Source organism: Neolamprologus brichardi, chromosome 15 (genome assembly GCF_056152115.1).
Source record: "Neolamprologus brichardi isolate AB-2024 chromosome 15, ASM5615211v1, whole genome shotgun sequence".
Taxonomy (NCBI): domain Eukaryota; kingdom Metazoa; phylum Chordata; class Actinopteri; order Cichliformes; family Cichlidae; genus Neolamprologus; species Neolamprologus brichardi.
The window spans coordinates 11,509,952-11,536,712 of NC_142118.1; the positions used below are offsets into that span (position 1 = coordinate 11,509,952).

General features: G+C 40.3%; 1 protein-coding gene across 3 annotated transcripts in view; it reads right to left on the reverse strand.

Moving 5' to 3' along the window:
- Positions 1-474: 474 nt before the first annotated feature.
- utrn (utrophin) overlaps positions 475-26,761 on the reverse strand; it is a 190,584-nt gene continuing 164,297 nt past the window's right edge. For 2 of the 3 annotated variants that reach the window (XM_087851850.1, XM_087851851.1), the window contains 9 exons: positions 23,617-23,655; positions 23,056-23,121; positions 20,719-20,784; positions 12,303-12,464; positions 11,259-11,496; positions 7,368-7,443; positions 7,086-7,169; positions 4,329-4,354; positions 475-1,802 (listed from right to left, as the gene is read on the reverse strand). In XM_087851850.1, the coding sequence (XP_087707976.1) occupies positions 1,794-1,802; positions 4,329-4,354; positions 7,086-7,169; positions 7,368-7,443; positions 11,259-11,496; positions 12,303-12,464; positions 20,719-20,784; positions 23,056-23,121; positions 23,617-23,655 (766 nt within the window). In that variant the 3' untranslated portion in view covers positions 475-1,793. The remainder of the gene's footprint in view (positions 1,803-4,328; positions 4,355-7,085; positions 7,170-7,367; positions 7,444-11,258; positions 11,497-12,302; positions 12,465-20,718; positions 20,785-23,055; positions 23,122-23,616; positions 23,656-26,761) is intronic. The other variant, XM_087851852.1, reaches the window with a different exon arrangement.

Consider the following 26,761-nt stretch of genomic DNA (forward strand, 5'->3'; position numbering starts at 1 on the left):
TTACAGGACTTAAAGGATAATCAAGTCGACCTTGAAAACCTTACTGGATATAAGCCAAACTTTAACGACTTGTTAGCACGACCCGACTTTACAGCTCTACAAAGTTTTATCAGAATTCATTTCTAATTTTTCAAGCTGGCAGTGGCTAGTGGCGCCACTCAGCCTTCCAGTAGATACACCGATGGTATCAGTTTCAAAATCATAGGTGACTTCCATCTCGAATTATCGCATTCACAAGACTTTCAGAAAGCTTGACCTCTGACCTCGACTTTGAGGTCGACTCCAACTATCCCAAGATTTTTATTAGATATACCTATGGTGTAAATTTAAAACTCCTACATCGCTTTGTTCTCGAGTTAACGCATTCACAAACTTCGACAACACGACAACACCATTTTTAACTTTAAACGCAGACGTTGCCAAAAACATAACCTCCTGTGGTGGAGGTAATAACGAAAGCACATGGGGGACGTGTACTTGTTATAAAAATTTTATTTTGAATAAAACAACGTAGCCATATTACATGTAGTGTGGTCCATCTATTTTACATACCTCAGGAGAAGCGACACAGTTCTGCCATGGTACGGTTCATCATGATCATTAAAATCATCATCACCATCAGTTTACAGTCAGAGGTTATAGTAGTGTTGTTCAATCTCACAAGTTTTACAGGGTAGCATATAGCACAACAACACGACGCAGTGAGGGACCAGTGCTAGAAGGCCAGTGGAAAAACCCCCCCAAAACAACCCAACAACAGATAAAATACTACTCATCATAACGGGAGGCTAGCTTCAGCAGGCCACAGACCCATTGTGGTACAGTAATAGTAACTTTTTTTTTTCTTTTTTTTGAACTTGGTAACTCCTCATTGCAGTGTACACCAATACAGTGAGCTAAAGCTTAGAAATCTATACCAGGTTGCTCATGGTTGTAAATGAACACACAACTGTTTGACGTGTTTACGAACCACAAAAACAAAACTGTGTCTATGAGTCTGAGGTAGCAAGGCAATCATGGCTTTCCTCTGATTTCTGAACATATATCTCTTTTAAAAAAACAAACCAAACCTATTCTACATGATAACGGCGGGCCTCTCATAAACCCAGATTCAAAACAACTTTAGATTTAAATCTGTAACTTCCAAAACCATTTTTACACAATCCCCCAATAATACATCGACTCTCACCTCCGTCTTCCACGTGTGGAACGACAAACTTTGTAGGCACAGAAGGGGTAAAAGTTTACTTTAACAAAATCGCAGCTGAGACAAAGTCTGCCGGCATATCGATGCTTTTTAAAGGGGAACTTGACATCAAGCATGCTACGAGATAGATAGGAAAACAAACCAGGTGATCCGAGAGGTGATAGTTTACATTTTGGAAACGATCCTTTCAGCCACCGGGAGCAGTGTGTGCGCTCCCCAAGCATTTAACAAAAGTCTGGGGCTATTCGGGGCTCAATGGTACAAAGCAGTGGAATGACAAATAAAAATGGAACAGTTTGATTCCCAGTTAAGTCAACAGAATTCAAACAAAATCCCAACCACCCTCTGAAAAACAAAACAAAAAATCTATACAAAGCCCCGTGTCCATATACTCATCTGCATACCTAAATAAATCACTGACAAATGTTCAATTCGGTACAATCTACAGTTCAGAAAATGTACAGTTTGCATAGTACAAGACAAGGTGGTAAAAGTAGTTAAGTTGTCTGCTCCTGTGCGTCTTTGGGATTTAGGGACAGGGGATTTTGTTTGTGTGGGAATGGTCTCTCCATCCTCCAGTCAGTCCTCACATCATCTGAAAACACACAGAGAGCAAATGCTTTGGATCAGACGACAAAAACCAAGAATTTGAAACACGACAGTGCCGCAGTTCACATACAGCCACAGAAAAGCTCGGATTTATGAGTCTCTTTGGTTAGTCCCGAGTGCTGCAGGTGAACCCGCCTCATTTCTCTTCATCAAGACATCACCGTGTGGAAACGTCAGAAGTTCAAACAAAGTAATCAGGTTTGAGAGCTGGCAAATGGACTGCAGTCCCTCCAGCCAGTTAGAGTCCATTAGGAGCGCAGAAGGGGGGAAAGTGGGAGGTGGGCATGGATGAATCTGGGAAGATTTTACAAATCAGAGCTCTCCTCAGAAATGAAATTAGGCACTCAAACTAAAGCTTTGCGCTGAAGTTAAAGGAGAGTGCATGGAGCGCTGTCCGCCGAGGACTATAAAAAGCCAGGAGTGGAAGATGTTTGGGAAATGAACTCATTAGATTTAATATTCAATTGATGTGGTAATGCATGTGTTGTGTAACACTGCTGCAGATGAGTCAGATGAGGTTGCATTATTGTACAGAGGAATGTACTCCAAAGCAGGTGGTAAATAAACACATCATTAACATGGAACCTGCAGGAGAACAGAAGAACGAGGAGACCTGTGGTTCACATAGTGTTTGTAGTCAAAGTGCATATGTAGATAATGAATACAAGTCATAAACTTACAGTGCTTTCAAAAAGTATTTGCAGTCTTCCTGATTTCTTAGTTTTTTTACATTATGTTTCAGGTCGATCAAATTCTAATGTTAGACTAAGATAACCCGAGTAAATACAAAATTCAGTTTTTAGGTGATGATTTCATTTATTGGGGGGGGGGGGGGGGGGGGGCTACACCTGCCTGGTTATGTGTGAAAAACTTATTGCTAAATGGTGAATTAACTGTGGAAAGCTGAGTTCAGTTTCAGTACCCACACTCAGGCCTGATTACTGTCTGATCTCGGGAAGCAACACATCATACCATGATCTAAAGGAAGGGCTGAGAAACAGTTATTAATATCTATCAGTCTGGAAAGCGTTACAAAGCCATTTCTAAAGCTTTGGGCCTCCAATGAACCAGTGTGAGAACATGGTGAACCGGCCTACCACAATTAAAGTGAGAGAGAATCAAAGGCACATTCAGGAGGTCACAAAAGAACCCAGAACAACATCTGAAGAACTGCTGGCTTCACCTGACTCAGTTAAGGTCAAAGTTCATGATTAAACAAGAAAATGACTGGGCAAAATGACATTCGTGGATCCAACACAAAGGCTCGTCTAAGATGATCCCCAAGACTTTGGGGAAGATATTCTGTGGACTGAGGAGACAAAAACTGAACTCTTTGGAAGGTTTGAATTACATGTGGAGTAAATCTAACAGCGTTTTTATAAAATGATTATTGCACCAACATTCTGACAACAATTCTACGTTTCACCAGAAGATCCTAAAAGAAATTACTCTGTCACCAGTTCATGCCCTGAAGCTCAAGAGCATTTGCAGCAGGGCAATGATCCGAAACACACCAGCAAGTCCAGCTATGAATGATTTTTGGATTGGTTTTGGATTGACCTAGTCAACGTCTGCACCAAATGAGACTCTTTGACACGACCTTAATCAGGTCGTTCATGCATGAAAACCCTCCAGTGTGGCTGAATTAAAACAAATGGACAAAAATTCCTGCACAGGGATGTGAAATACTCATAGCCAGTCATCCCTTGATTACCGTTCTTGCTGCCAAAGGTGGCAGAACCAGTTATTAGACATAGGGGGGAATTACCAGGTAGGTTTGGATAACAAACTGCATTTTGTATTTACTCTGGGTATCTTTGTCTAATATTAATATATCTTCGATCTCAAACATGTATGTTTATCAAATAAACAAAAAAACAAGCAAACCAAGAAATCAGAAAGAGGACAAAGTTTTTAACAGCAATGTAAATTTTGAGTTGCAAACTGCTTGAAAGGACGGGCTGTATTGTTCTGGTCAACAGAGAGAAAAGTAGAAATGTCTGACTCTCAGAAAATAGGCAGTTTAACTGGCATGTAAAAGTACTGCTTATTGTGCAGGGAGACAAGCTGAGCAGCTTAAAAAGACCCTGAGGGGAAAAGAGGTGTGAAGCAGAACCAAGGGACACCGGAGCGGGGTAAATAATTACAGTGGGAAGAGGTCAGTGGCAACAGCTTTCACAATACCTCTGTCCCAAAATGCACCTTGGCCTCAGACTGAGAGAAAGAGAGGAGCCGTTAATGGCACTCCCCTGGGATCCATTAGCAGCCGCTTTCTCACAGAATGTGGAGGGTTGAGGCAGGTGAAGGCTTCGTGGAGGGGACTGCTTTTGTGGCAGCAGCTGTAATTACCTCTAAAACGTGCTCTATTCCAACTTCTCTCACCTTTGCCAATTACCAAAATACCAATCCCTCAATACAAACAATACGGCGTAAGAACAAAAAAACAACCCACTGCTAAAAGACAAATTTACATCCCCTGTTGTGTCTTTAAATTTATGGGAGAATGTCTTACCTGTGGTCTCGAGGAGAGGCTTGAGGCTGCAGGAGGCAAAACAAAGAAAAATTAGAGCAGTTTAACACTTGAACTCCCCAGTTCATTTCAGCATTTATGAGTCTACACAAAATTGTCAGCCTCTGGGTACCTCCCACGTACTTGTGCGCACACTGAGCGGCTGAGTCCCGGTGCCTCCGAGCTATGCAGTAACCAAATTCTAATAACGCTGGAACGTGTGCCAGATTACAATGGATTTATAACTAAAGCCCTCGTAGGAGTTTCGACTCTCCAATAATGGAATACAATTTAAAAATCACCGAGCTCGATATTTTAGCGTTCTAATTTATTTTGCTATTTGATTAACGTTCCCAAAGGTGAATATTGTTTCAGATTCAGCTATTAGGAGTAATGAGCTATAACGTTTTCTTCCCGATTTGATCAAATACCAAATTTAAATGATGATGGCTGAAACAATTAGGCCTGTATTTAAACTCTGTGCATCTGAGCAGACATCAGAATCGAAAGCACAAAGTCACAAATGGGTGCAGAGGAACCTGGACTGCACTGAGCAAACCATCCGAAAACGGAAAATTTCAGCGCCGTGCAGGACGAGACCTTCTGAGTTCAGGATTACAAAGCTGCTTGACACCTTGCTGTGCACACAAAGACACGTGAAACAGGCACAAAGCCGAGTGGCAGCGTGAGAGACGAGGAAATACAAAGGAAGGATACAGAGCAGGAGTGTGCAAGGGGCTGAAAGAGGAAGAAGACACGAGGATCGATAAGAGCACTGACAGGTGGTAAAAAAAATCAGAAGGCGGATCATGAGTTTGGTTGATATTGTAGATTATCAGAAAAGTACCACCGTTTCTCCACAGGCTCAAGCGTGCACCTTTTTAGTGGAAAAAGTACCTCAAAGATGTCTAAAGTCAGTGTTGTGCTGTGAACATACTGGGAATCATTGGCTTTCATGCCATGCATGTGTAATTTCAGTTATCCCATGAACCTAACGGATCTACTTCGAGTTCAAGTTAAATACTGCTTAATAACATTCAATGCTGTTTTAACAATAATATGTAAATAAGTATGATAAAAGAGGGGAATGTTACAAAACCATTTGTGTAGCTGAAATGTAAAAGGTGGTATTTAAAAAGTAAGATGACAGACAATTACTGTAAATAGCAACTATTTTTAAAAACTCTTTGTTGTTCCAGACGTGATTGAAGCTAAACTGCCAAATATTCTCCTGTCCCAGCAATTCAACATATCAGTCTGTTTTGGCAAATTTATCTCAGTCGCAATCACATATTTCAGATCAAACAAATTTAAATATTAGACATAGATAACCCGAGTTAATACAAACTGCAGTTTTTAAATGAAGATTTCTTTTAAGTAAGTGACAAAGCTGTCCAAACCTAGAGTACCTGGCCCTAAGTGAAAAAGCGATTGCTAATAAACTAATGTGGCACCCTTGGCTTCAAGACCTGCAATCGAGCAGTTTGTGATAACTAGAAATGAGCTTTCCACATCAATGTGGAGGAATTGTGGCTCACTCTTCTTTGCAGAATTGTCTTAATTCAGCCACAGTGGAGGATTTTCCAGCATGAACAGCCTGCTCAAGGTCATGCCAAAGCATATCAATCAGATTTAAGTCCAGATAACCCAGTGTTTACATCCAAAGTGTGCTTGAGGTTCAGGACATGAGCTGATTGATGGTCAGACATCCTCCTTCAGGATTTTCTAGTAGAAAGCAAAGTTGATGCTTCCTCCAATTACAGCAAAACAGCCCAAGACCATCACACTACCACCACCATGTTTGACTTTTGCTATGTTCTTTTCTGAAATGCTGTGTTAGTTTTGTGCCAAATGTAACGTTTGTCTCGTCAGTACACAGAATATTTTTTCCAAAGGTGTTGGATTTTTTTTTTTTTTTTTTTTAGCAAATGTGAGACCAGTCTTTGTGTTCTTTTCTCCTTGGAACTCTCTCATTGATACCATTTTTGCCAGTCTCTTTTTTGTTGTTCAATCATGAACTCTGATCTTAACTGAGGCAGGTGCAGCCTGCAGATGATGTAGTTATTTTGTGACCTCCTGGATGAGTCGTCGCTGCACTCTTGGGATAATTTTGGTAGGCCGGTTACTCCTGAGAAGGTTCACTGCTGCTCCAAGTTTTCTCCATGTGCAACTAATGGCTGTCACTGTGGTTCACAGGAGTCCCGAAGCTTAAGAAATGGCTTTCTAACCCTTTCCAGGCTGATAGATGTCAATGACTTTGTTTCTCAGCTGCTTCTTTAGATCGTGGCATTTCTTGATTCAGCCAGTCTGGCAGTAATCATGCCTGAGTGTGGGTAGTGAAAATAAGCTCAGCATTCCAAAAAATGGTTAGTCACAGTTAATTCATCGTTTAACGAAGAGGAGATTAATTACTTTCTCACACAGGGCCAGGTAGGTGCGGGTAGCTCCTTTCTCTTCATAAATAAAATCGTCATTGAATAACTGTATCTTGCAATTACTCGGGTTATCTGTGTCTAATATTAAACATTTTTTGACGATCTGAAAGATTTAAGTGTGACAAATATGTAAAAAAGTAAGAAATGATCACAGCACTGTATCTTGCACATGCGACATCAGTTTTTCTGTGAAGGGCTTTTCCGGTTAAACAGACTGTACTTTTTCCTCTGCTGACCTACGACATTATGGTGTGACAAAAAAATCTGCTGCAGGAGGCTGGGAAGACACGGTGGGAAATTCGAGGAGGAGGATTGGGAAACTTACGACTGCATGCAGGGAAGGAGTTGTTAATCTGCTCCATTACATCTGCCAGGTCAGAGCTGCTGTTGTGGGAGTCCAACAGCTCATCTGAACACACATGCACGCAAAGCACAGAGAGGTTGATTTTCAGTTACCACACGCACTCACACTTTAATACTGCACCACAGCGAGGAACACTTTTTGCAGAAAAGCAAATATTTTTTCTCTGTTGTGAGCAATGGACTGATATCTTCCTATTTAAATAAACAACAGTACATTAAGCCTTTTTCAGCTTGAGTGTCTCACCTGAGTTTTCAGTAAGTGGCCCTCGATCTTGCACAATGGGGGAGGACAATCCATTTACCCTCGAGTCCACATCGGGCTGATAGAGAGGCAGACATGAAAACAAAACAAAACGAAAGAACATTTAGTCATTATAACACAATTATTCCACTTGGCGTCTGCTTGACAACTTCAAAATTAGCCCTGCTTCACAGCAGCAGGCAGAGACAAGAAACAACCAAAGGGCAGCACAACGAGGCTCTTGTGATGTGTACAATTTTCCAAACAAGCCAAAACTGAGTTTAACACACTACAGTATCAATCACATTTAAAGCCCTCAATCAAAATTACCCCAGTTTTTTTTTAGTTTTAGCTCAAATGCTTTACCCTGATGGTCTTCAGTGAGTGGAAAGGTAAAAAATATGTGCACATGCTCTTAAATATAACTGAAGTAGAAAATGGTTAAAACAGATGATAGTACATAAATCTAAACAACAGCGCTCATATTTAGCATTTTTGAATCACTGCTTCTTGCCACTCTGTAACCTCTAACCTCATCTTGCTATAACAAATAATTATTTGCCCTCCAGTGTGCTGTGTTCTCAAGATCTAAAGATTCACAAATAAATTAATATATTACACACACACACTGCAGAATATCTCAAAAGTCTGTTGAAAAACCAATTTCTCAGATGCTCAGAAGTGAACACTTTATGTCCAGTGACATTCACGGCACAATCTCCCATTCCCTTTGGCTTTTCAAGTTCAAGAAAGTAAATCAATGCTCCCTCCCCTCTCTCATATACCCTCCTTCTTCCTCTCCTCCTTCATCTCCTCGTGCCCCTAGCGCTAGCGAAGGCTAACATGTTGGAAACGTCTCTGAAGCACAACCAACTGTCTCGAGGCTCGTCTTAGAATAGCTCAGGTCAGGGCTTTGGTCACCCTTCGGGAGTGTGAATTTAATGCGTGCCATCAGGCAGGCTGGGTTTATTACTCTGAAGCTTGGCAGTAACACAGCACTTGATGGAAAGACGTGTTGACACATCGTCAGGTCTCCGGGGACTCTCTGAGAACTGTAGTTCTTACTTAAGTGTTTGGACGTTTCCATGTGTGCAGGTAGCTGTGTGCGCCGTTTATGTTTGGATTTTCTGTCTGTTGCAATCAGCGTCAGAATAAATCCACTGCAGCATGCGGCAGCATTGATGGAAAGTCTAAACAAGGCTAACTCAGCGGAGGTAGAAATGCAGTAGCTTAGACAGTATACAACACTACAGCACATTGCAACCTGACAGTCTGCTGTATAAACCAAATTAAGAATCGCCTTTCAGCGCAGGTTTTTCAAGCATTTCTACTTTGAGATTTTACTTCCTCATCGCTATAATTTGACAGTTATAGCAAACGTTTTAGCATTCAAATTAAAAATGAGCGACACAGTCCCTGATTCGCTTTACTTCTTTAGTTCTGTGTGTAGTATAGGGATGAGAATTGCCAAATGACTTTCGGTTTGCCATTATTAATTGGACACCATGGGAAGTCATAAAATATTCAGTTAAACTTCAATTTTATTTTTTTCCCCCAATTCTGTTTTATTTAATACAGTGCCAAATTACAAAAAAAGTCTCCACAAGGTGCTTTGAATTGTAAGTTAAAGACCCTACAAAAGAAAAACCACTGAAAACACTGCAGTGAAAGTGTTGCTGCTGCTGGTTGCTCTGTGGCTTGTTACTAAAAGATTCGAAGTGATTTGGTGAGCTAATGAAGCTGAAGGGAGATTGCTTTTGATACCTGTATCATAAAGTTAGGGGGAAAAACACTAAATGTGAGGCTTTTATTTTGGAAATGTGGCACCTTAAGGATGGCAAACTATAACTGATGCATTTTTTTTAATTATGAAATTTTTTAAGCATTCTCTTCAGGTTATAAATATAAATTGGGAGCTTTTATTTTTAAAATTTCACAGCATTAAAGCACCTTAATAACATCTGATAAATGACTGAAGCCATAATGAAATTTTTAAAGAATCCTGTTCAATTCCTGCAACTATTCTGGTGCTTTTGTTCTCATTGACAGATTAATAATAACACATTTAACCTTTTATTTATTAAGAAAACACACTGAATTTAAAGCATACTGGTCTTCCATTTAGAAACTAAGGACTTTTATTTAGAAAATCTGACAAACCCGTGCAGGTCACTGCCACTGTCAGGGTGTAGGACTCTTATCTAACATTGTGTGTGAGACGGACGATGAGAGGGGCAGCTTTAAATTGTGAATGACAGCCAAAATACTTCAAACTGCCTTCAAACCGCAGTATGACGTTAGCTCGTTTTAGATGACTGACTGGAAAAAAAACCCCTACATATACACCTTGTTTCCCACACTTGATGTCAAGAAAGTGAGAAAAAATCCACCAATCAGAGATTCCGAATTTCAAATCCATCATAAGTCATAAACTGTCAACTGCATCCACCTGTACCAGTTAAGCTGTTAGTTACCATGGCGATGGCATTCCGTGTGACTGAATATAACAACTCAAAATTTATCTGAAATGGGCCTGGCGCTCCTCTCAAAAAAAAAAATTGCTTTCATTCTGCAAACCGCGGCTCATATTCACCAGCTTTAAAAAGCACGAGCACCCCAAAAAGTTCACTAACAGATCTGCATTTTGTTTTTGTGATTTTACTTTTAAAAACATGGTCATGGAAGCTACATAAAAATGGTGCTTATTTCTAGTTTTTCCTTGATCAAATTATAACGGGCCACCCAGATATCACTCCTTTCACTTAAATACTACAGATTAAAAAACAAACAAACATTTCCTACAATCTGGTGGTAAAATGATGCTTGTAGAGTTAAAATTGACAAATTGAATCAATGAGCGAATGTGGGTTATAGTGTCTGTATGTCCTAATAACACTACCAGTATCTGGCAACCTTGTATCATTAACTGTATTCTAAGAGAAAGTAGAAATCAGTGTCCTAACAGCTATTTAATATTTTATTTTATCTACTGTACTTCTGCTGAAGGACAACTTTAAATTTAGTGAGAGTGCAATACTAAAACTATTTCTGTCCAAATGTTAATCATCTGCCATTAAATATCTGCTGAGTCACGTCAGCTGCCGCCTGTTGTTATGAGTTATTGCCCATGCTCACAGCTTCTCAGCTTCCAGAGAGCCAATACCTGCTCTGCCTCAGTTTGCTTTGTCAGGATTGCTGCTTGTTTGGCTTGAGGCTTGTGAATTTCTCACTTGGCACAAACAATCCAACCTCAGTGAGCAATTAGGCCTGGTATAAACAAATCTGGAAGTTATTAATACAGAGATCGGAGATGGATGCTGGGTGGAATGGAAATGATGTGATTAGGATCTAATCTGAATGATGATGAGCAGTTTTTTAAAAATTGTGATAAAAGTGGATTTCGGGATTAATAACTGCAAGCTCATGATGGAGCTAGACTTTGAACGAATCCCTTTAATTTACTGGAAGCTTTCTGTATCAGCGTTTTACTTTTACGTCTGCTTAAATTATTTTTTTCCTGAGCCGTCTGAAACAGCCCTGCCAGCTGGTGTGCGTGAGTGAGTCTGTGAACCGTGATTACTGCCCTGCTGCTCCTCAACAACAAGCCTAATGAACTGAACGGAAAGGAAGCTAATGTGGAAAATAAACTTTATATCGCAGTTGTGTATGTGCTGTACTCAAAGGAGAAAGCCATAATTCCTCTACTCTGCTGCAAATTGGTCCATCATCTGCTCTATGAACTGGCTGTATTAACAATAACAATGTTACTTCAGGTTTTAAATTATTTTCAGAGAAACTGCATGTTTTCTGACTGCAAAGCACCAAAACTACAGTCGGTAACGGGAACAAAACATAACCCCAAGTCGGGGATAAAATGTGTACATGATACGTCACCTGGTGCAGTAGCTGTCGGAGGCGATGAAGCTGAGATTCCAGCTGTTTGTTGTGTTCCTCCAAGATGTGCATGCGGGTCTCCAGCCGGCCTTTGTGTTGTCGTAGCAGCCTGGCTTCAGCTAAAAGATCTGCCTCATCGGGGTGGGCGGAGGGGCTCTCCGTCTCCCAGGGGCTTCCTGTAGGCGTGCCTCGCTGTCCATGTTGCTCCTTAAGTTGCTCATACTCCCTCTGCAGTGTCCTGAAGAAAAATTGAGAGCAAATAAGTGAAGAAACAAGAAATGTTTCCATACACATGGATGAATGTGAAATTGACGCACAATCTGTGGCAGCTGAACAGCTGGGAAATTGGACAAATAACGGGAATATGTTCTTCTGCCTGGTGTTTCCTGTGTAAATATATAATGTTTTAATATTCTTAAAACATTCAAAAAGCCAGTTCTGAACCTCCACAGCGGGACGCCACACAAAACACCACACTCGTGTTTACCTCTTCAATCTGTGTGAAATCCTATCCACAGTGGATAACCAAACATAACGCCCCCTACCAAATCTCTCGCCTCACTTCCTCCTCACCCTCTCAGTGCAGAACTATAAGCTGCAGTACTTTACTTAAGTTGCCATTTATGAGACCGGCTGTAAAGCTCTCACCCGCTCCCCTCTGCCTGTGTGTGTGTGTGTAAGTAATCAGTGTTAAATCACTCCAGTCGAGATGCTGGAAAAAGCATCTCGACAACAATAGATTGCGCAGTCACTCTGTGTCTATACCAACTCCATTTAGAAATCAAAACGGGGAAGGAGCTGGCGGGGGAGATGCACTGGTGGTACGGTAAGTGTCTGTAGTGTGACTCGAGCGTACACGTGTACTTGAAAGAAGAAGCTGTCAATAAACACTTAGCGTAACAAAGGCAACCAGAATAACCCCATTTTTATGCATTTTGAGAATGTCACTTTTCATAAAATTAATCAATAGCTTGTAATCACTATCAGCAAAGACGTGATTATCAATTTTAATAAGATTAGCCAGTTTTGATGTTTGTCTCCTACCTCTGCTCCTCCTCCAGACGTGCTATGATCTTCTCCAATTCGCCGCGCTCTTCCTTCTCCACAGCCTGTAAGATTTGGGCAGGACTCTGAGGCTGGCTGCAAGGAGAGGCCTCCCCTCCCAGTGTTTGGCAGTACTGAAGGATCAGGGCATGCTCATCATCCCTGTGGAAAGTGTAGAGCTTATGATGAGCGATGAGACCCACACATCCTTTCCCTGCTATTCAGTTCAATACACCTTCTGTTCAGTTAGAGACGAGCTATTTACTTTTGCCGTTTGAAAGAATTATGGTAACTACTTGTATCAAATCAGTACGCTTGAAAATGGGTTTGAATGAACCCTGGGAGATTACCATGACACAGTGCTGCTCTATAAAGGCAGCAGAAGGAGTGTGGAGATTGAAGGGTTTTTCATGCCAGCCAGCAAACTATATAAAACAGTGGTTCCTAAATGTTTCACCAAAAACAGCCCAAAAGCCCAAGAACCCATTTATCAACTACAAACTGAGCTTTAACAGTGAATTTTAATCCGTTTACCAGCTATGCATAATAATTTTGTCTTTTCATATTTTTATTATGTTTTCCGACTTTCAATTGATCAGTTTTATTAACTCTTTTAACTGTGTTCTCATTACATCTAGCTGACAGTAAGGTTCAGCTACGCATGCTGTTAGCTTACAATTTCAACTGTTAGCCAAACTTTTAGCTAGCCATTTCAAAGCTCAACCACCTCTTCAGTCATGATTATCTTCTGATAGCCTATTTCTACTCTTTGTTCACTTTAGTCAACTCTTTACTTGTCTGCCTAAACATGTGCAAATCTATAATTTTTTTGTAATTTGTGTTTCATTTTAGTTATGCTAACTATTGCGCGTACTTCTTGACTACTGCAGAAATACCTTTTCAGGCTATTTGTACACAAGGCTAAGGTTCTCAGTTCTGCTCAATATTTTTATTTATTAATTTTTTAAATCTCTTTATAAGGTTATTGGTCCCTCCACAACAATCCCAATTTCTCATTTCGCCCATTGGGAAAATGAATTGCCCACCCCTCCTTGTCTAGCAATCAATGCTATACACACAGACGGGAATGCTTTTCCCCTATTTAAGCCAGTTAGCATCTATTCTCTTGTTTGTCTGTTTTGATTTTTTTGATTACATTTAACATTTCAGCTTTACATATTCCATAGCTAAATGTACAGTACACTCCGTTGATTAGTCTCTGTGTATTGATAGCATGTATAGTTAATTTAAATCAATAATAAATTTAGTTTGTGTTATTATTTTCCTCTTTCACCATTAGCACACCCAAACTTCATACATGCAGTAATCAAATCCTCAGACCACTGCTAAAAAAGACACCTGTTTCAAAAAATTTATTCATCTATTTATTATTATTTATTTATTTTACATTTTTCTGTCCAAATTTGAGTCAAAACACTTGACTTCTCTCAGAAATTAATCAAGCACAACATCAAGCAAGTAAATAACTTGGGTTCAGCATCTTAATTAAAAAAAAGGGGCTTTGCTAGTTTAATCTGCTTTGGAAAAAACAATAATTATACTTAAACATTAGAAAAATAATTTTGATTAAAGAGTTTAGTGTAAAATAGCAGTAAATTAGCCATTACAAAAAGATAAAAAAAATATGTTTACCAATTATAAAGTCTGAATTTATGGCAGATGCGGTATAACCCTTTCACTATGTAGTGGTCTAATACATTTCTTAAGCACTGTATGTTATATAAAAGAATATAACAACTATGTAACAACTTTATCTATAATTTGATTTAATGTTTCAAAATACGAGTTTTATGTGAATTCTGATCAAAACCAGCACAGATCAGCCATTACAGCCTTTTGGTTTTACACACCAGTATAACCATTTAGATTACCAAGTACAAAACTGGTACAACACTATGGAACAGCAAGAGCAAGAACTGAACAGAAGAAACATGAATGGCAGCTTCCAAGCACCCGATCTAAACAAGGACTGTGTTAGCTGACGTCTTGATCCTTAGTGACAGTAGGTGTGCCACGCTGTAATCTCCACAAACCCGGGTTTAAAACACAGATGTGTCAGTCGTTACCATCAGATAACTGAAATGAGGGGAGGCTATGAGGAGATGGAGGGAGCAGAGAGGAGAAAGAGCCCGCCAGACAGCGAAAAGATATGGAGGGAGAAACAGCTGCTGCTCTATACCTGCATGTGTGGTTATCTGTCTCTGTCTTTATGTGCCATCTCAGTGATGTGAGTAGTGCCAAAGCCCACCTGTCACCTTCATTGTGAAACACAGCCTGCGTTGAAGCCGAACCCCTGACACACTCACACGAAAAATTCGACTATAACTTAAAAATCCTTTCTCCGGCCGTCGTCCTATAATGTTTATAAATTTACATGAATAAATTTAAAGGAAAATTTCAGTCTAACGTCATCTGTATTTATGCTATTATTCTATGCTATTTCACATTAACATTAACCTGCTCACACTTCCTGTAGCGTGTGTGCCACACGTTAATTGCTTAAATCTGTGTTCCCAGATCTCAGCAATTAACCTGGTGAGTGTAAGATTATTAGCATGGATAAGTTTTATGTGTGAAAAGTAAATGCACATTATCTGACTCACAGAACATAATACTGTGCTTGAGGTGAAATTGAGTCTGTGAGCTGAAAACCCTGCAAAGCTGACTCAGTGACAGTGACATCCAGGCAGGTGCTTTCTCTATACACAAAGGAGACTATGAAATGAGTCCCTAATACTTGGCTATCAAGAAAAAGTTAACACAATAACCCTGAAGAACAATCTGGCAAACTAAAATGTCTCAGGTTTTCCATTTCACTCAAGAGTAGTGAGCAGAAATTCAGAATCAATTATGGTCACGTGTATAACCACAGACAAAGGTTACCGAAAGGACGCCTTTTTTTTCTGGAGACGACAGTAATTATACTATTTCATGACCAAGGAGTGAAAAGCTTATGAAAGGGAGCCCAAAATAGGCTTTTTATCTCTTTTAACATAAAAGAAACAATATGCCCAGCCTTGCATGAACACAGAAAAAAAAGCTTTTTATGATTAACCGACCTAAGCAGCTTGTATGATGAGTTCAGAGCATCCTTTTCTTTAGGTATTCAATTCGGGTCTAGTTCAACCTTCCCTGTATTTTGGTAAAAATTTTAGGTGCCAGTCATAAAAAGAGACATGAAATAAACTTTCTAAGTGGTGAATGTAATGCTTAAACCTTTCCGCTCTCTCAGAGAAGAACAAACACATTCCATAGCTTAAAAAAACGAACTGCTGTAACTAGCAGCTCCTCTTGGCCTCTTCTTTTATACCACTTCTTCCAAATATAGTTTGTGTGATCACTGCTTTAACTTTCACACACTCTTCACAAACTTAACTTTCCTAGACTTTCTGAAACTTTTATGGAGATTCTGGCATATGCATGAACACAAAGTATCTGTAGTTATTCATCAATTTCACTAAATAAATGAAGGCTGAAGATGTTGAAACCACTGAGTTGTTGAAAAACGGCACAAAGAAAGCAGAAAGAGACGGGAAGTCGACACAGCTGTTGTTGCAACAAGCAGCAATACACCAGCATGCACACACACAATCACATTTCTCTCTTTGAATTATCACTCTGCTGTGACAGGGCAGACACTCATGATGGAGATGGAGCTCCTCGCTACAGAGAAACTAGGACCGGGGTCCTGCACAAACCGAGTGACCAATTAGGGAAGGTCCCTGACAACGGAAAGCTGCAGCAGGACATTATAGCTGGCAGGAGGAACCCAGAGGACTGCAGGAAGGGGATCATTACGTGTGAAAATGGGGACTAGAGGCGGTAGAGCAGTCTCACAGACCACCTGCACTGAAATCCTGAGAGAAGGAGGAAGTGCACTGAAAGGGCTGCAGGCTTACGCAGCGTGGGGCCGGCTGAAGAGAAAGAGACCCAGAAATTATAGCGATGCCAGAGGAACAGAGCATCAGTGTGGCAGAAGATTTAAATGTGAATAATAGTGATGAATACCAAGGCTGTTAGTTTACTGTAGCTACAACTTGAATATGAATTCCATGCTTGGTACGCGGGAAGGCGTAGGACATGCCCAGTGTTGGGAAGGTTACTTTTAAAATGTATTCCATTACAGATTACAGAATACATGCCCCAAAATGTATTCTGTAACATATTCCGTTACGTTACTCAATGAGAGTAACGTATTCTGAATACTTTGGATTACTTAATATATTATCATGCTGTTTACAACTACATGAATGTACTATTGCTGTGATTTATTACTGTTACTGAAGGTCCGCGGCTCCGAACCGTAGTAAAGGGACCTCTGGCTAATACGGTGGGTTCCGTGTCGGCTCGTAGCCGAAAAATAGCTTTACTTTGTTGTCTGGGTCAAGTTTGCTAGCGAGAGACAGAGAGAGGCGTTGAAAGGCTGCTCCAACGGAACTTATTGTTTCGGAGGAAAACACGAACACAGCGTACAGTTGAGTCTTAATAGCTTACTTACAACTGGGCTCGTCAGGCTCTCTTCTTGGCTGCAGTGGTTATTATTATATTTACATGCTTCCAGCTCCCGTTTCTGCTCAATGACAGCTCGTACTTTTCCTTTTTCTCCCTCCCTCGCTCACAGACACATAACGGGTATGGCAGTCCATTCTCCCTGCAGCACGGACTACACTGCCTATGATGCTACATTCTTTAGAGCTATAGCATGTAGCATTCTGCCTATTAGCTTAGCACAACAACAACAAAAAGGCCTCTCTCACCCAGGAAACACGCAGAGAGAGCGCGTCACCCTGTAACCATGGCAACCTGCCGCCTGGAACAGCAGAACGTAGCTGTCAAACAAAACCCAAACAGTCCTGACCCGCGACAATATGAAACAGGGAAGTACCGCTGTGTAATCCATTTATTTCAACAAAGTAACTGTATTCTAAATACCACCTTTTTAAACGGTAACTGTAACGGAATACAGTTACTCATATTTTGTATTTTAAATACGTAACGGCGGTACGTGTATTCCGTTACTCCCCAACACTGGACATGCCCGAGGGGACTTTTACAGTTTATTCCGCTACAACAGTGATCTCCGGGCTCAAGGCCTACCTAACATATCACAAAGCAAGCAACTCCTCTCAAGCTGAATGCCACGATCAACTGAGTAATTTAAGCTCAGAGAGAAACAGTGAGAGATGAAGACGGATGAAAATATAAAGAAAGAGAAACAAGGAAATCAGGAATACCAGAGGAAACAGAAAAAAAAAAAAAGGGGGGGGGGGGGGATCAAAGACGGTCAAAGAAAAAATCTTTTATTCTTCTCCCCTGGCGAGAAACATTTATAATCCTTGATTTCTGTGTGTAAAGTCCTTCATTTATTAGTGTTACTGTTCTGCACTGCACGCAGGGCTCTAAAACATTATTTCAGTGTTTAACACCCTGCAGTGTTTAATCTGAAGGTTGCCTGGGCCCAAAGGTAAAGCATGATTAGACTAGAACAAAAAAACTGATGAAAGAAGGAAGAGAGAAAGAGGGGACGATCGGGCAGGATGAAAGGTGGTTTCAAAAAGTAAAGGGCTGGAAAAATAAAAAGGGAGAGGAACAGGAATAAAAGGGCAAAATATGAAAGACAAGAAAAAGGGACAGTGCTCGGGGAAAGACTGGAAAGCGAGAGATAACCAAACAATAAAGCCCGGCAACAAAAGGGGAATTGGAGAGTCTCGCTCCTCGGTGGTGTCCTACGGCGCCGATGACAACGCTGTGCTTCGGTTGAGGGTCAGAAATAAAAATAGGCAACGCTAGGTTTCTAATTAAGAATTCCCTTTTACATAAAAGTAACGCGAAACAAAGAAGCACATGTGCATGCACGCGCACGCGCATGAAGTCAATGCAAAGCTAAAGATGAGTGGATGTACTGAAAATACCAGCCAAAAGCCAAACACGCGCATTTAACGGGCAATCGCAGTCACCCGTGTTACGGAAGCTCCGACACCGCCGCCTCCTACAGCAGTTGGGATAATTTCTGTGACTGTGTGTCCTTACAAATCACCAGATGGAGTGCAGTGATAGACAAAGAGGCTTTGGCGAAATCAGCTGTAGGCAGAAAAAAGTAAATCTCGCAAAAAGAAAGAGGGGGAACAATAAACCACTCAAAACTCAAAGCTTTGAAAGGAAGGGGAATGAGAGTTAATTCGTTTGCAGAGAGGGACGCGTGGCTGAGTGGGCTGCTTCACTGTAGTGGTCTATATAACAATGCCTTTAAAAAAAATAAATTTGATTCAAAGTTACTGATGTGCAAAACAGCTGCAAGAACTACTGTGAATGGCATTCAGCTGCAGAACTGAAGCACTTAAGTGGACATTCATGACGTCTAGTCTAAAGTAAATTTCAGGGCAAGTAGGCTGGCTCTAATGATTATGCTTTTCACGTGTAACAATTCCCATCAGGGATGAATTCAGGATTGTTTAGCCAATAGTCAAATGTTACAGCAGACAGACTAAATGTAGGTAATTTTCCCAGTCAATTAGCCTTTAGACTGAAATACATAACAGTTTACAGCAGGCACAAATGTTCCCCATTCAGGGACAGGTTATTTATTTAAAGTTTTATTGCATTAAAAAGCATATTACGTAAATGCATGACCCTGCTGAAATTGGATATATATAGAAGATGGCTTTATGGTGCACCATGAATATAAAACACTAACCAATCAAATAACAATGTATAGTACATTACTTCTATTGATCTAAAAGCATTTAAATGTTCCTGTGCTGTTTTTATATGTATTTTGCATCTGTTGCTTTGCAGTGAAAGTGTAAAAGTAAGAGAAAGTCCAACTTTGACTATGCACTAAATGTTCTTTTTCCCTTTCTGCTGTTAAACCCATTAGCCTTTCATCGAACTACCGTCTTCCTCACTTCATTAATGCCCTGCATACATTCTGTGTCTAACATCTGCGTTCTTTCCTGTTTTTTTTAGAGTTGGAAACGATAATGACTTCTTCTCTTAAATAAGCCCGAGCGCAAAGCACAAAAGAGAGAGTGAGGAGGAGTAATGATAATATGTTTGTCCCGCATTACGAAAGCTTTGAGCGAAAATAAATCCACCTCTGTTTCTACTTTGCCCTGCTCGCCAACAGTTTTTGTCTTTCCATTCTTCGGTCCTCCTATTGAGAGCGGACAAATGCAGCTTTTGGGAGTCTTCAATAGCGTTTTGTCTTCGTCTGAAACTGTTATTCTAAGCATCAAGGTTGGTTGAAGGTGAAGTGTGGGAGCAGTGGTCCACATGATGCAAGCACATCAGCAGGGGATACAACCTACAACACAGCGAAGTTGCTTTATCTTTACTGCAGATTCTCAAAGGTTTTAGCCATCCACCCCGTGTGCCCTTCCTCTGTTGTGCTGTAAATGCTGTAAATACTCTTTGTTTTTTAAAGAACAATTTCCTTTTAGAAATCCCCAAACTATATTCGCTTCTGTTCACACAGCGTCTAGGGAATCTCTTTGCTCTCCACTTCCAAAACCTCCAAAAACACGTTTGTATAAGGGTTTTTTTCCTGCCACTTCAAATTGTTTTTGAGATTTTAAAAAAACAGCTTAAATCTTTCCATGCACGTATCCAAACCTATGATTTGGAAAATCTTAAAGATCTACAAATGTTTTACCAAAAATGATAAAAAACCCAGAAGTAATTCCCTTCTGTGTGTGTGTGTGTGTTTGAGCTCGGAGGGCATTTGAGCCGCAAGAGCAGCTCATTCCCGCGATTGGGATCTTAGTTGGGAACCAATACGTCCTTCAACTTGAAAGGCCTGCAGACAGAAGCACGAACACAATCGTGATCCTCTGCGCGCATGCTCCTCATCAGCTTTTCTCCCATTTCTGGTGATTTTCTTTTCACGGTTTGCCATGTTCTCATCTCCTTTGATTAACGATAGCGCTGTTGTTATCGCAGATCCTGAAAGCAGACGCTCTCACTTTGTCATTGTTGGCACTCTAATCCAGTACGTTCTTTCTAAAGTTCTCTACTTCACACTAATCAACCGCATTGTCTTTCCCCCCTCATTTCTCACTTCTTTTACTCTCCAAGAAACCTTTCTAAATTTGTGTCTCCAGATCTCTGTGCAAAGATGCCAAAAGCTACCTGGTATTTATTTATTTATTTAAAACAGTGGTAGGCAAAGCAAGGCGAACAGTTCACTTTTCACTGAGGATTATAATGAAATCAAATATCTAATAAGGATATCCGGAACATATTCATTTGTGAATTATCAGCTTCATGAACATTAAAATGGGTGTTACAATATATTATTAGACAAATCTCAAGTCTCAGACACTGGAAATTGAAATCTAGTTGAATGGAAACATGTAACCATGTGGAAAAATGCTGAAAATGACCAGCAGTGACTCACATGCTTCCTGTGGCTGAGCTGCTGTCTGTGGGCAGAGAGCCGTTGGAGCGTTCCATCTGAGCCAACCTGAGGAAAAAAAAACACCATCAGGGAAATTACCAGCTGAAACTAAACCATTTGAAAGCTGTCAACATCTCATTTAAATGCAACAGAGCATTAGAGCAACAGCGTCAACAAATTATATTAATGCCACAGTAGCAGACCAATTAAAATTTAAAGCATCTCGTGGAGTCCACAAGCATATTAATGATAAAGATGCCACAGTTTGTTCGGGCTTTTTTTGGTGCTTTTTGTTTTTAAGGGAGGAAATGGATTACATCATTGAGTGATTCTACTTTATGCATGCGCAGTTTATATCCTAATATATGGGATCAATGTTTGGATGAATATGTACGACATGCTATGGGGAAAACGTTTTGTTGTCTTGATGACTTACGCAGTCAAAGCAACCGTGCTAATGAGGCTGGTTCCCCACATCAAAGCCAGTCTTACACCAGTGCAAAAGGGGCAGATTAAAAATATAACCCACAATATTAAGAAATTGATCTCTGACAGAATATACATTAAAGGGAGAAGCTATAATTCTAATATGATATCTCATCAAAGTGTGCATATCTTCATGCGTATCCGTACGCTCCAATCTAATCTCTTATGTGTTTTTATTACAGCTGAAATTGTAATTCCGGTGTCACTTTTTCAGTGAAACGATACCACCAGAAACAGTGAGCGAAGGTTAATGATGTGTAGCTAATGGAAGGTTACAGGGCAGCCAGAGCAGCGCTGCGTCACGAGAGTCATAATGAGTAAAGATTTCTGCAGAAGTCCTGGAAACCTGCGGTTGGGTTTTGATACAGGAGATGAGATTTGGACCAATTAGAAAATCTTTTTAATGGCACAGATAGGATATAGCAAGTATATCAGTGGATCTTAGTATTAAAATGATTTTTAAAAGAACACGACAGAAATTCAGCCCAAGTGCAAAAAAAAAAAAAAAAACCTACTAAAAACATCAGTTTGTTGATGCTGTTAACTGCAGCTCACACACAGTGCATACAGATGTGCTGATGTACACAGCAAGATAATTTGAAGCGGGCGGTTAAAAGCAGCTATCGGGCCAATCTGTTACTAGACTGATTTTAGCAACACATCTATAATGTCACCAGCTCATGTGGTGGGTGGCTGCATGCCACTAAATCCACTCAGCAAGCAGACATCGGCATCAAGCTGATATTTAAAGTATGTCAACACTGTGATGGATTGTCACAAAGTTCAAAAAGAGCATATTAGGATTGTTTGTGCCTTCCCTGGCACCCAAACATAATCTCCCTCTACCACAAACGCATTTCCCTCACTTTAATCAAGATTTGGAAAACATCAATAAATGCTGCATTTTTCTATTATGGATCTCTTGAAAGGTTCAGGTCAATTATTTTTTCTATTTTTAAAGTAACAATGAAAAATCCAAACGCTATCGATTTTAATCAGATGCTTTGGTGCCGTCTGAGGAGAAAACTGGCAAACAGTATTCCGGCTTCTCTAATTTGTATGAAGCAAGTTTTAAAATGACACTTTCAGCACATAAATGAAGGTGGAATGCTTATTTTCGTCCCCAGTTTAGTTGGAACCATGCCATTTCCATCTTTCTGGGCTTTTTTTCCTCCCTTTCTTTTCTTTTGTCTCAGCTAGTAGGAAACATTTAACGTCCCTGACAATAGAGCCAGCTCAATTACCCAAAATAAGCAACGGGGTACTTTGATAGATGCAGAATTTACTTTCTTTGTGTTTGTTTCCGAATCTGAAGAGCCATTTGAGACATGTTTTGCTGTGTAATGACGATAAAACACAAAAAGAAAAGAAAAGCTGTTCCATTACTTATGAACGCCTGCACTACACATGCATCTTATGGTACTAAAAACACATTATTTACTTAATTAGATCCCATTTACTGGAAATTACATTAGATAAATTACACATTTAAGAAACCACAATTGAATGTTTTCCCTAGCTTCCAAGCACCGACTGTTTCCAATTTATTCCATTTCTTTAGCTTGGAGAGATTTAATTTGGTTGTCACATCTGCATTTGTTGTTGCCCCTTTCAGATCATTATTTTAGTGCAGACTGAAGGGAAGTGCGGCCTGGGGGGAGGGAAAAGCATCTACTTAAACGCTGATGTCCATTAGATAATGGTCCGCAGTTACAAGAATTCATAGAAAACTTTTTAAAATGGTCCTCAAAAAGAAGCTGTTCAACATTTAAATGCAATTATCGATTCTTTACACACTTGCTTCGTGGCATTTGCAATGAGAGGATGGTGACTGGAGAATCCAGTGCCTACCTGCTGGCATAGTGCCCTATCCTGGAATGGGTGTCGTCATGAGAGAGCTGAGGTGACTGGGACAGCCTGAAAATGAACGGGGTAATGGAGATGAATGAGATTCAGCAAGCCCACACAAGCTCATTAACACACTGATATTCACATGCGCGCGCACACACACACACACACACGTTCATGGACAGCCTAACAGCCCCTCATAACATCACCTAGAAAACAAATCTCATGGTCCTAGACAGAGAAATAGGAGCGCAGGATCATCTAAAGAGCGACTGGAGGGTTTTTGACAGGCCTGCTGGGATCAGCAACTGAATGCTAGCTGGGTGCTCTAACAAGGAGAAAAAAGTGAGGGCGAGGAGACAGGGGGAGAGTTTTTTGGTCCCATGCTCAGCCAGTGACTCGGGCAGGCAGGTGGGCAGGCAACATGCAGAGCAGTCATGGCTTAGTTGGTGTGAGGATGATGGGGGGAGATGAGTAAGTGAACAAGGGAGTAAAAGAGGCGGTGTTTTAAAGGCATTCCAGGCTGGAGACGAGGTGGTGTTTGCTGGTGGCGTAGATACTCACTCATACTGCTCCGGACACATGCTGATGAGGGTGACGGGACTGTAAGAGAATCAGGAGGGGAGAGGGAAGGGAAGTAAAGGAACCACAAATCATTTCAGGGTCAAAACCACTGAGCGGGTCAGAAACAAAACACACAGCAGGTAGAGGAAGAAGTGGAAGGAAAAAGTATGTCTGTATGCTGAGCGCCTGGATTCAGCACACGAGAAGTTTGCCTTTAGGGCTTTCTTCGACTTTCAGATTCTGTCACTGTTTGGTTAGTTTTACTCAGCAAAAATACTTGTTTAGCTCTGGGGAAATAAAAATAAAAATCAAATACATCCTTTCAAAACTGTCAACCATATCTACAGAGCCTGACTGATAGAAAGCACTGAGAGCAAACTTCCCCCGTGTGCACACAGGAAAGGCGTGTAAAACAGTGACCAACATATATCTAAATATACACCGCCGAGACTATCTCTCGTGGAGTTATCTTCAATCTGTTTCAGAACTAGACTTGGAAACAGTTTGGAAAAAGTGAAAATGGGCAGCTGGATCTGTCAGTGACACCCTGTAACACAAACAATGGTTGTGTGTGTCTGAAAGATCTCACACACAACGGGTTAATGATGCAAGTTGATTTTGCTGCAGTAACACACATCTCATTAAATTGGTTTCACAGTTGCTCCTGTATACAGAATGATATGGCCTAAATTCATTCCCTTTTCTCATTTATTTCCTGCAGGATTTACAGAAATAGCAAGCCAGGAAGAAAAAAAAAATCAGTACAGTAGAACCTATTTCCTGGTTAATCTGCTATTGAGTCCAATACAATATGTTATATAAGGAGAACTAAAAAAAAAAACAGTGCGATAAGCACACAAACGAAGATACGGGTCATCGAGTTTTGCTAATAAAACACTGATGCAAGTCTTTTAAAGTTTCTGCTTTCCAGCCCACAATAACTGCGCTATTTTTAGCGACCCAGAACACAAAATTGTCATTTGTAAACAAACGGGACACCTTCTAATCCCAAGAACACGAAGAAATGTGCCGTTTTCACAAAGGAGGCTGGCTAGAAATTGTTAAGATAACAGTTGAGGTTGACATTCTGTTGCCTCGCGCTTTTGTTCCCACATTAAAGCAAAGCAAATCAGAGGGAGACGTGAGGCATGGTGGTTATGTTTCTCACAGCGGGGCAGCCAGCGTAGTCACACTTCTGTAGCTGTGAGGAGAATTCAAAATGTAACAGGAGATTCAGACAGAACAGAGGAGGGGGGAAAAAGAGAGAGAGAGAAAAGACGAGATCGGGGTCGGTATGGCAGGCTGAGCTAACTTCTTGGAGGCAGTGCTGCAGCATTTTACACACCCCCGCCTAAATCTTTGCCTGGAGGAATACTCGTTGTGCTCATCTCGCCTTTCAGGATCCGACATTAGTCTTTAGCTCTGCAAAGATAGATAGCTTTGCAGATTGCAGATGTGTTTCCTTTCATACATATCTCTGCAACCTCTATTCAGTGAGAAAACTTCACTCTTTAGATGAACTCTGGAAATAAAGAAAACAAGGGGGGGAGGGCGGAGAAGCTGCTGCCTACGAGTTTGCTGCAGACAGAGGAGAGCTTGAGTTTGGCCAGGTACCAAAGCAAATCATCCGTATGTACAAATAATGTAAATATGACGGTGTATCACAAAAGATTGATATCAAACTGATCACTTGACCCATATTGCGTTACTTGCTCTTCGAGTGAATCAACAAATGGCGAAATGAAAAGCTGAACAACAATAATGCTGTTTTTTTTTTTTTTTTTTTTTTTAGAGAGTCTTAGCTTACATGTGTGTTTATTTCATATTTTCAGTTGTTACCCTCCACGGCTAAACAAACTCTCTATATCGGTTTCAGTTATGTACCGATGAACACAACAATGGACATAAGGGGCTTCTTTAAAAAAAAAAAAAAAAAAAAAACTCAGGTAGATGTTATTTTATATATTATGCTTTATATGTTGTTCAGTATATTTCTATGCAAAACAAGAGGAGTTTCAATACAAAGCAGTATATTCACAGTTGAAACCGGATGTTTACATACACTTTAGGGAGAAAGCATAAAACATTTTTTCACTATTAAACATGAATTTAGAGTAAACTTGATTTGTTTTAGATAAATAAATATTGAAATATCTTTTGAATTAGTTAAATGTCAGAATAAAGCGAGAGAGAGCTGTCTATTTTTATCACTTTCATCAAATTTAGGAGTACATATACACCAAGTTTATTGTTAATTAAGAAAACGACCAGATGATTCCATTCTGAGCTTAAGAAGCTTCTGATTGGTTGGTAGAGTCCATGTGAGTAAATTGGTGGCACACCTGTGGACGCATATAAGGCAAAACACAGAGCCTGTTTCTTTGACATGGGAAAATCAAGATATGTCAACCAAAACACCAGGAAAAGAATTGTGGAGCTCCATAAGTGTGGCTCAGTTTTGAATACAATTTGGTGCCATTTCAATTAAGAAATACAGACAATTTCTCTCTTTACTCTTAAATTTAACAAATGTTTTTATATTTATCAAACCAAAAAATTAAACATTTAGTCTGATTTGATGTTACAATTAGTACAAGTGTTTGTGTTTTTAGCTGAAGAGTATGTAAATCCTGGTGTCCTGCATATGTGATATATTTTTTTCTTATGTGAAGTCATTCTTTTTTGAACAAAACTCAAAACAGAGCCTATTAATCTTTCAGTCATTTCTACCATCACTTAATTTCCTTTCGCTACTCAGCTCTCACACAGTGGCTCAGCTATAGTCCAATCCCTCTATATTGTGGCCAATCACAAGCGAGGATATAGGATAATATCATTATTTGAAAAACAGAGAGGGTGAGAGACGCAACAGTCAAGTGGGGCGTGCCTGACACCCGTAAACGAAGCAGCATCTGGCTGCAGTTTAAAGACTTTTTTTTGTCTCTGTCTTGGTCTTTGTCTCGTCTCAACTTGGTCTCGGTCTTGGTCTCGTCTCAACTTGGTCTCGATACCCTCTGGTCTTGGTGTGGTCTTGGTCTCGGTTTAGGCGGTCTTGACTACAAATCTAATTCAAAGTCATGTAAATCACCTTTAGTTTGTTCTTTTCCTCAGTTTAAACATCAGCAGGTCATCTTGTCTATATATG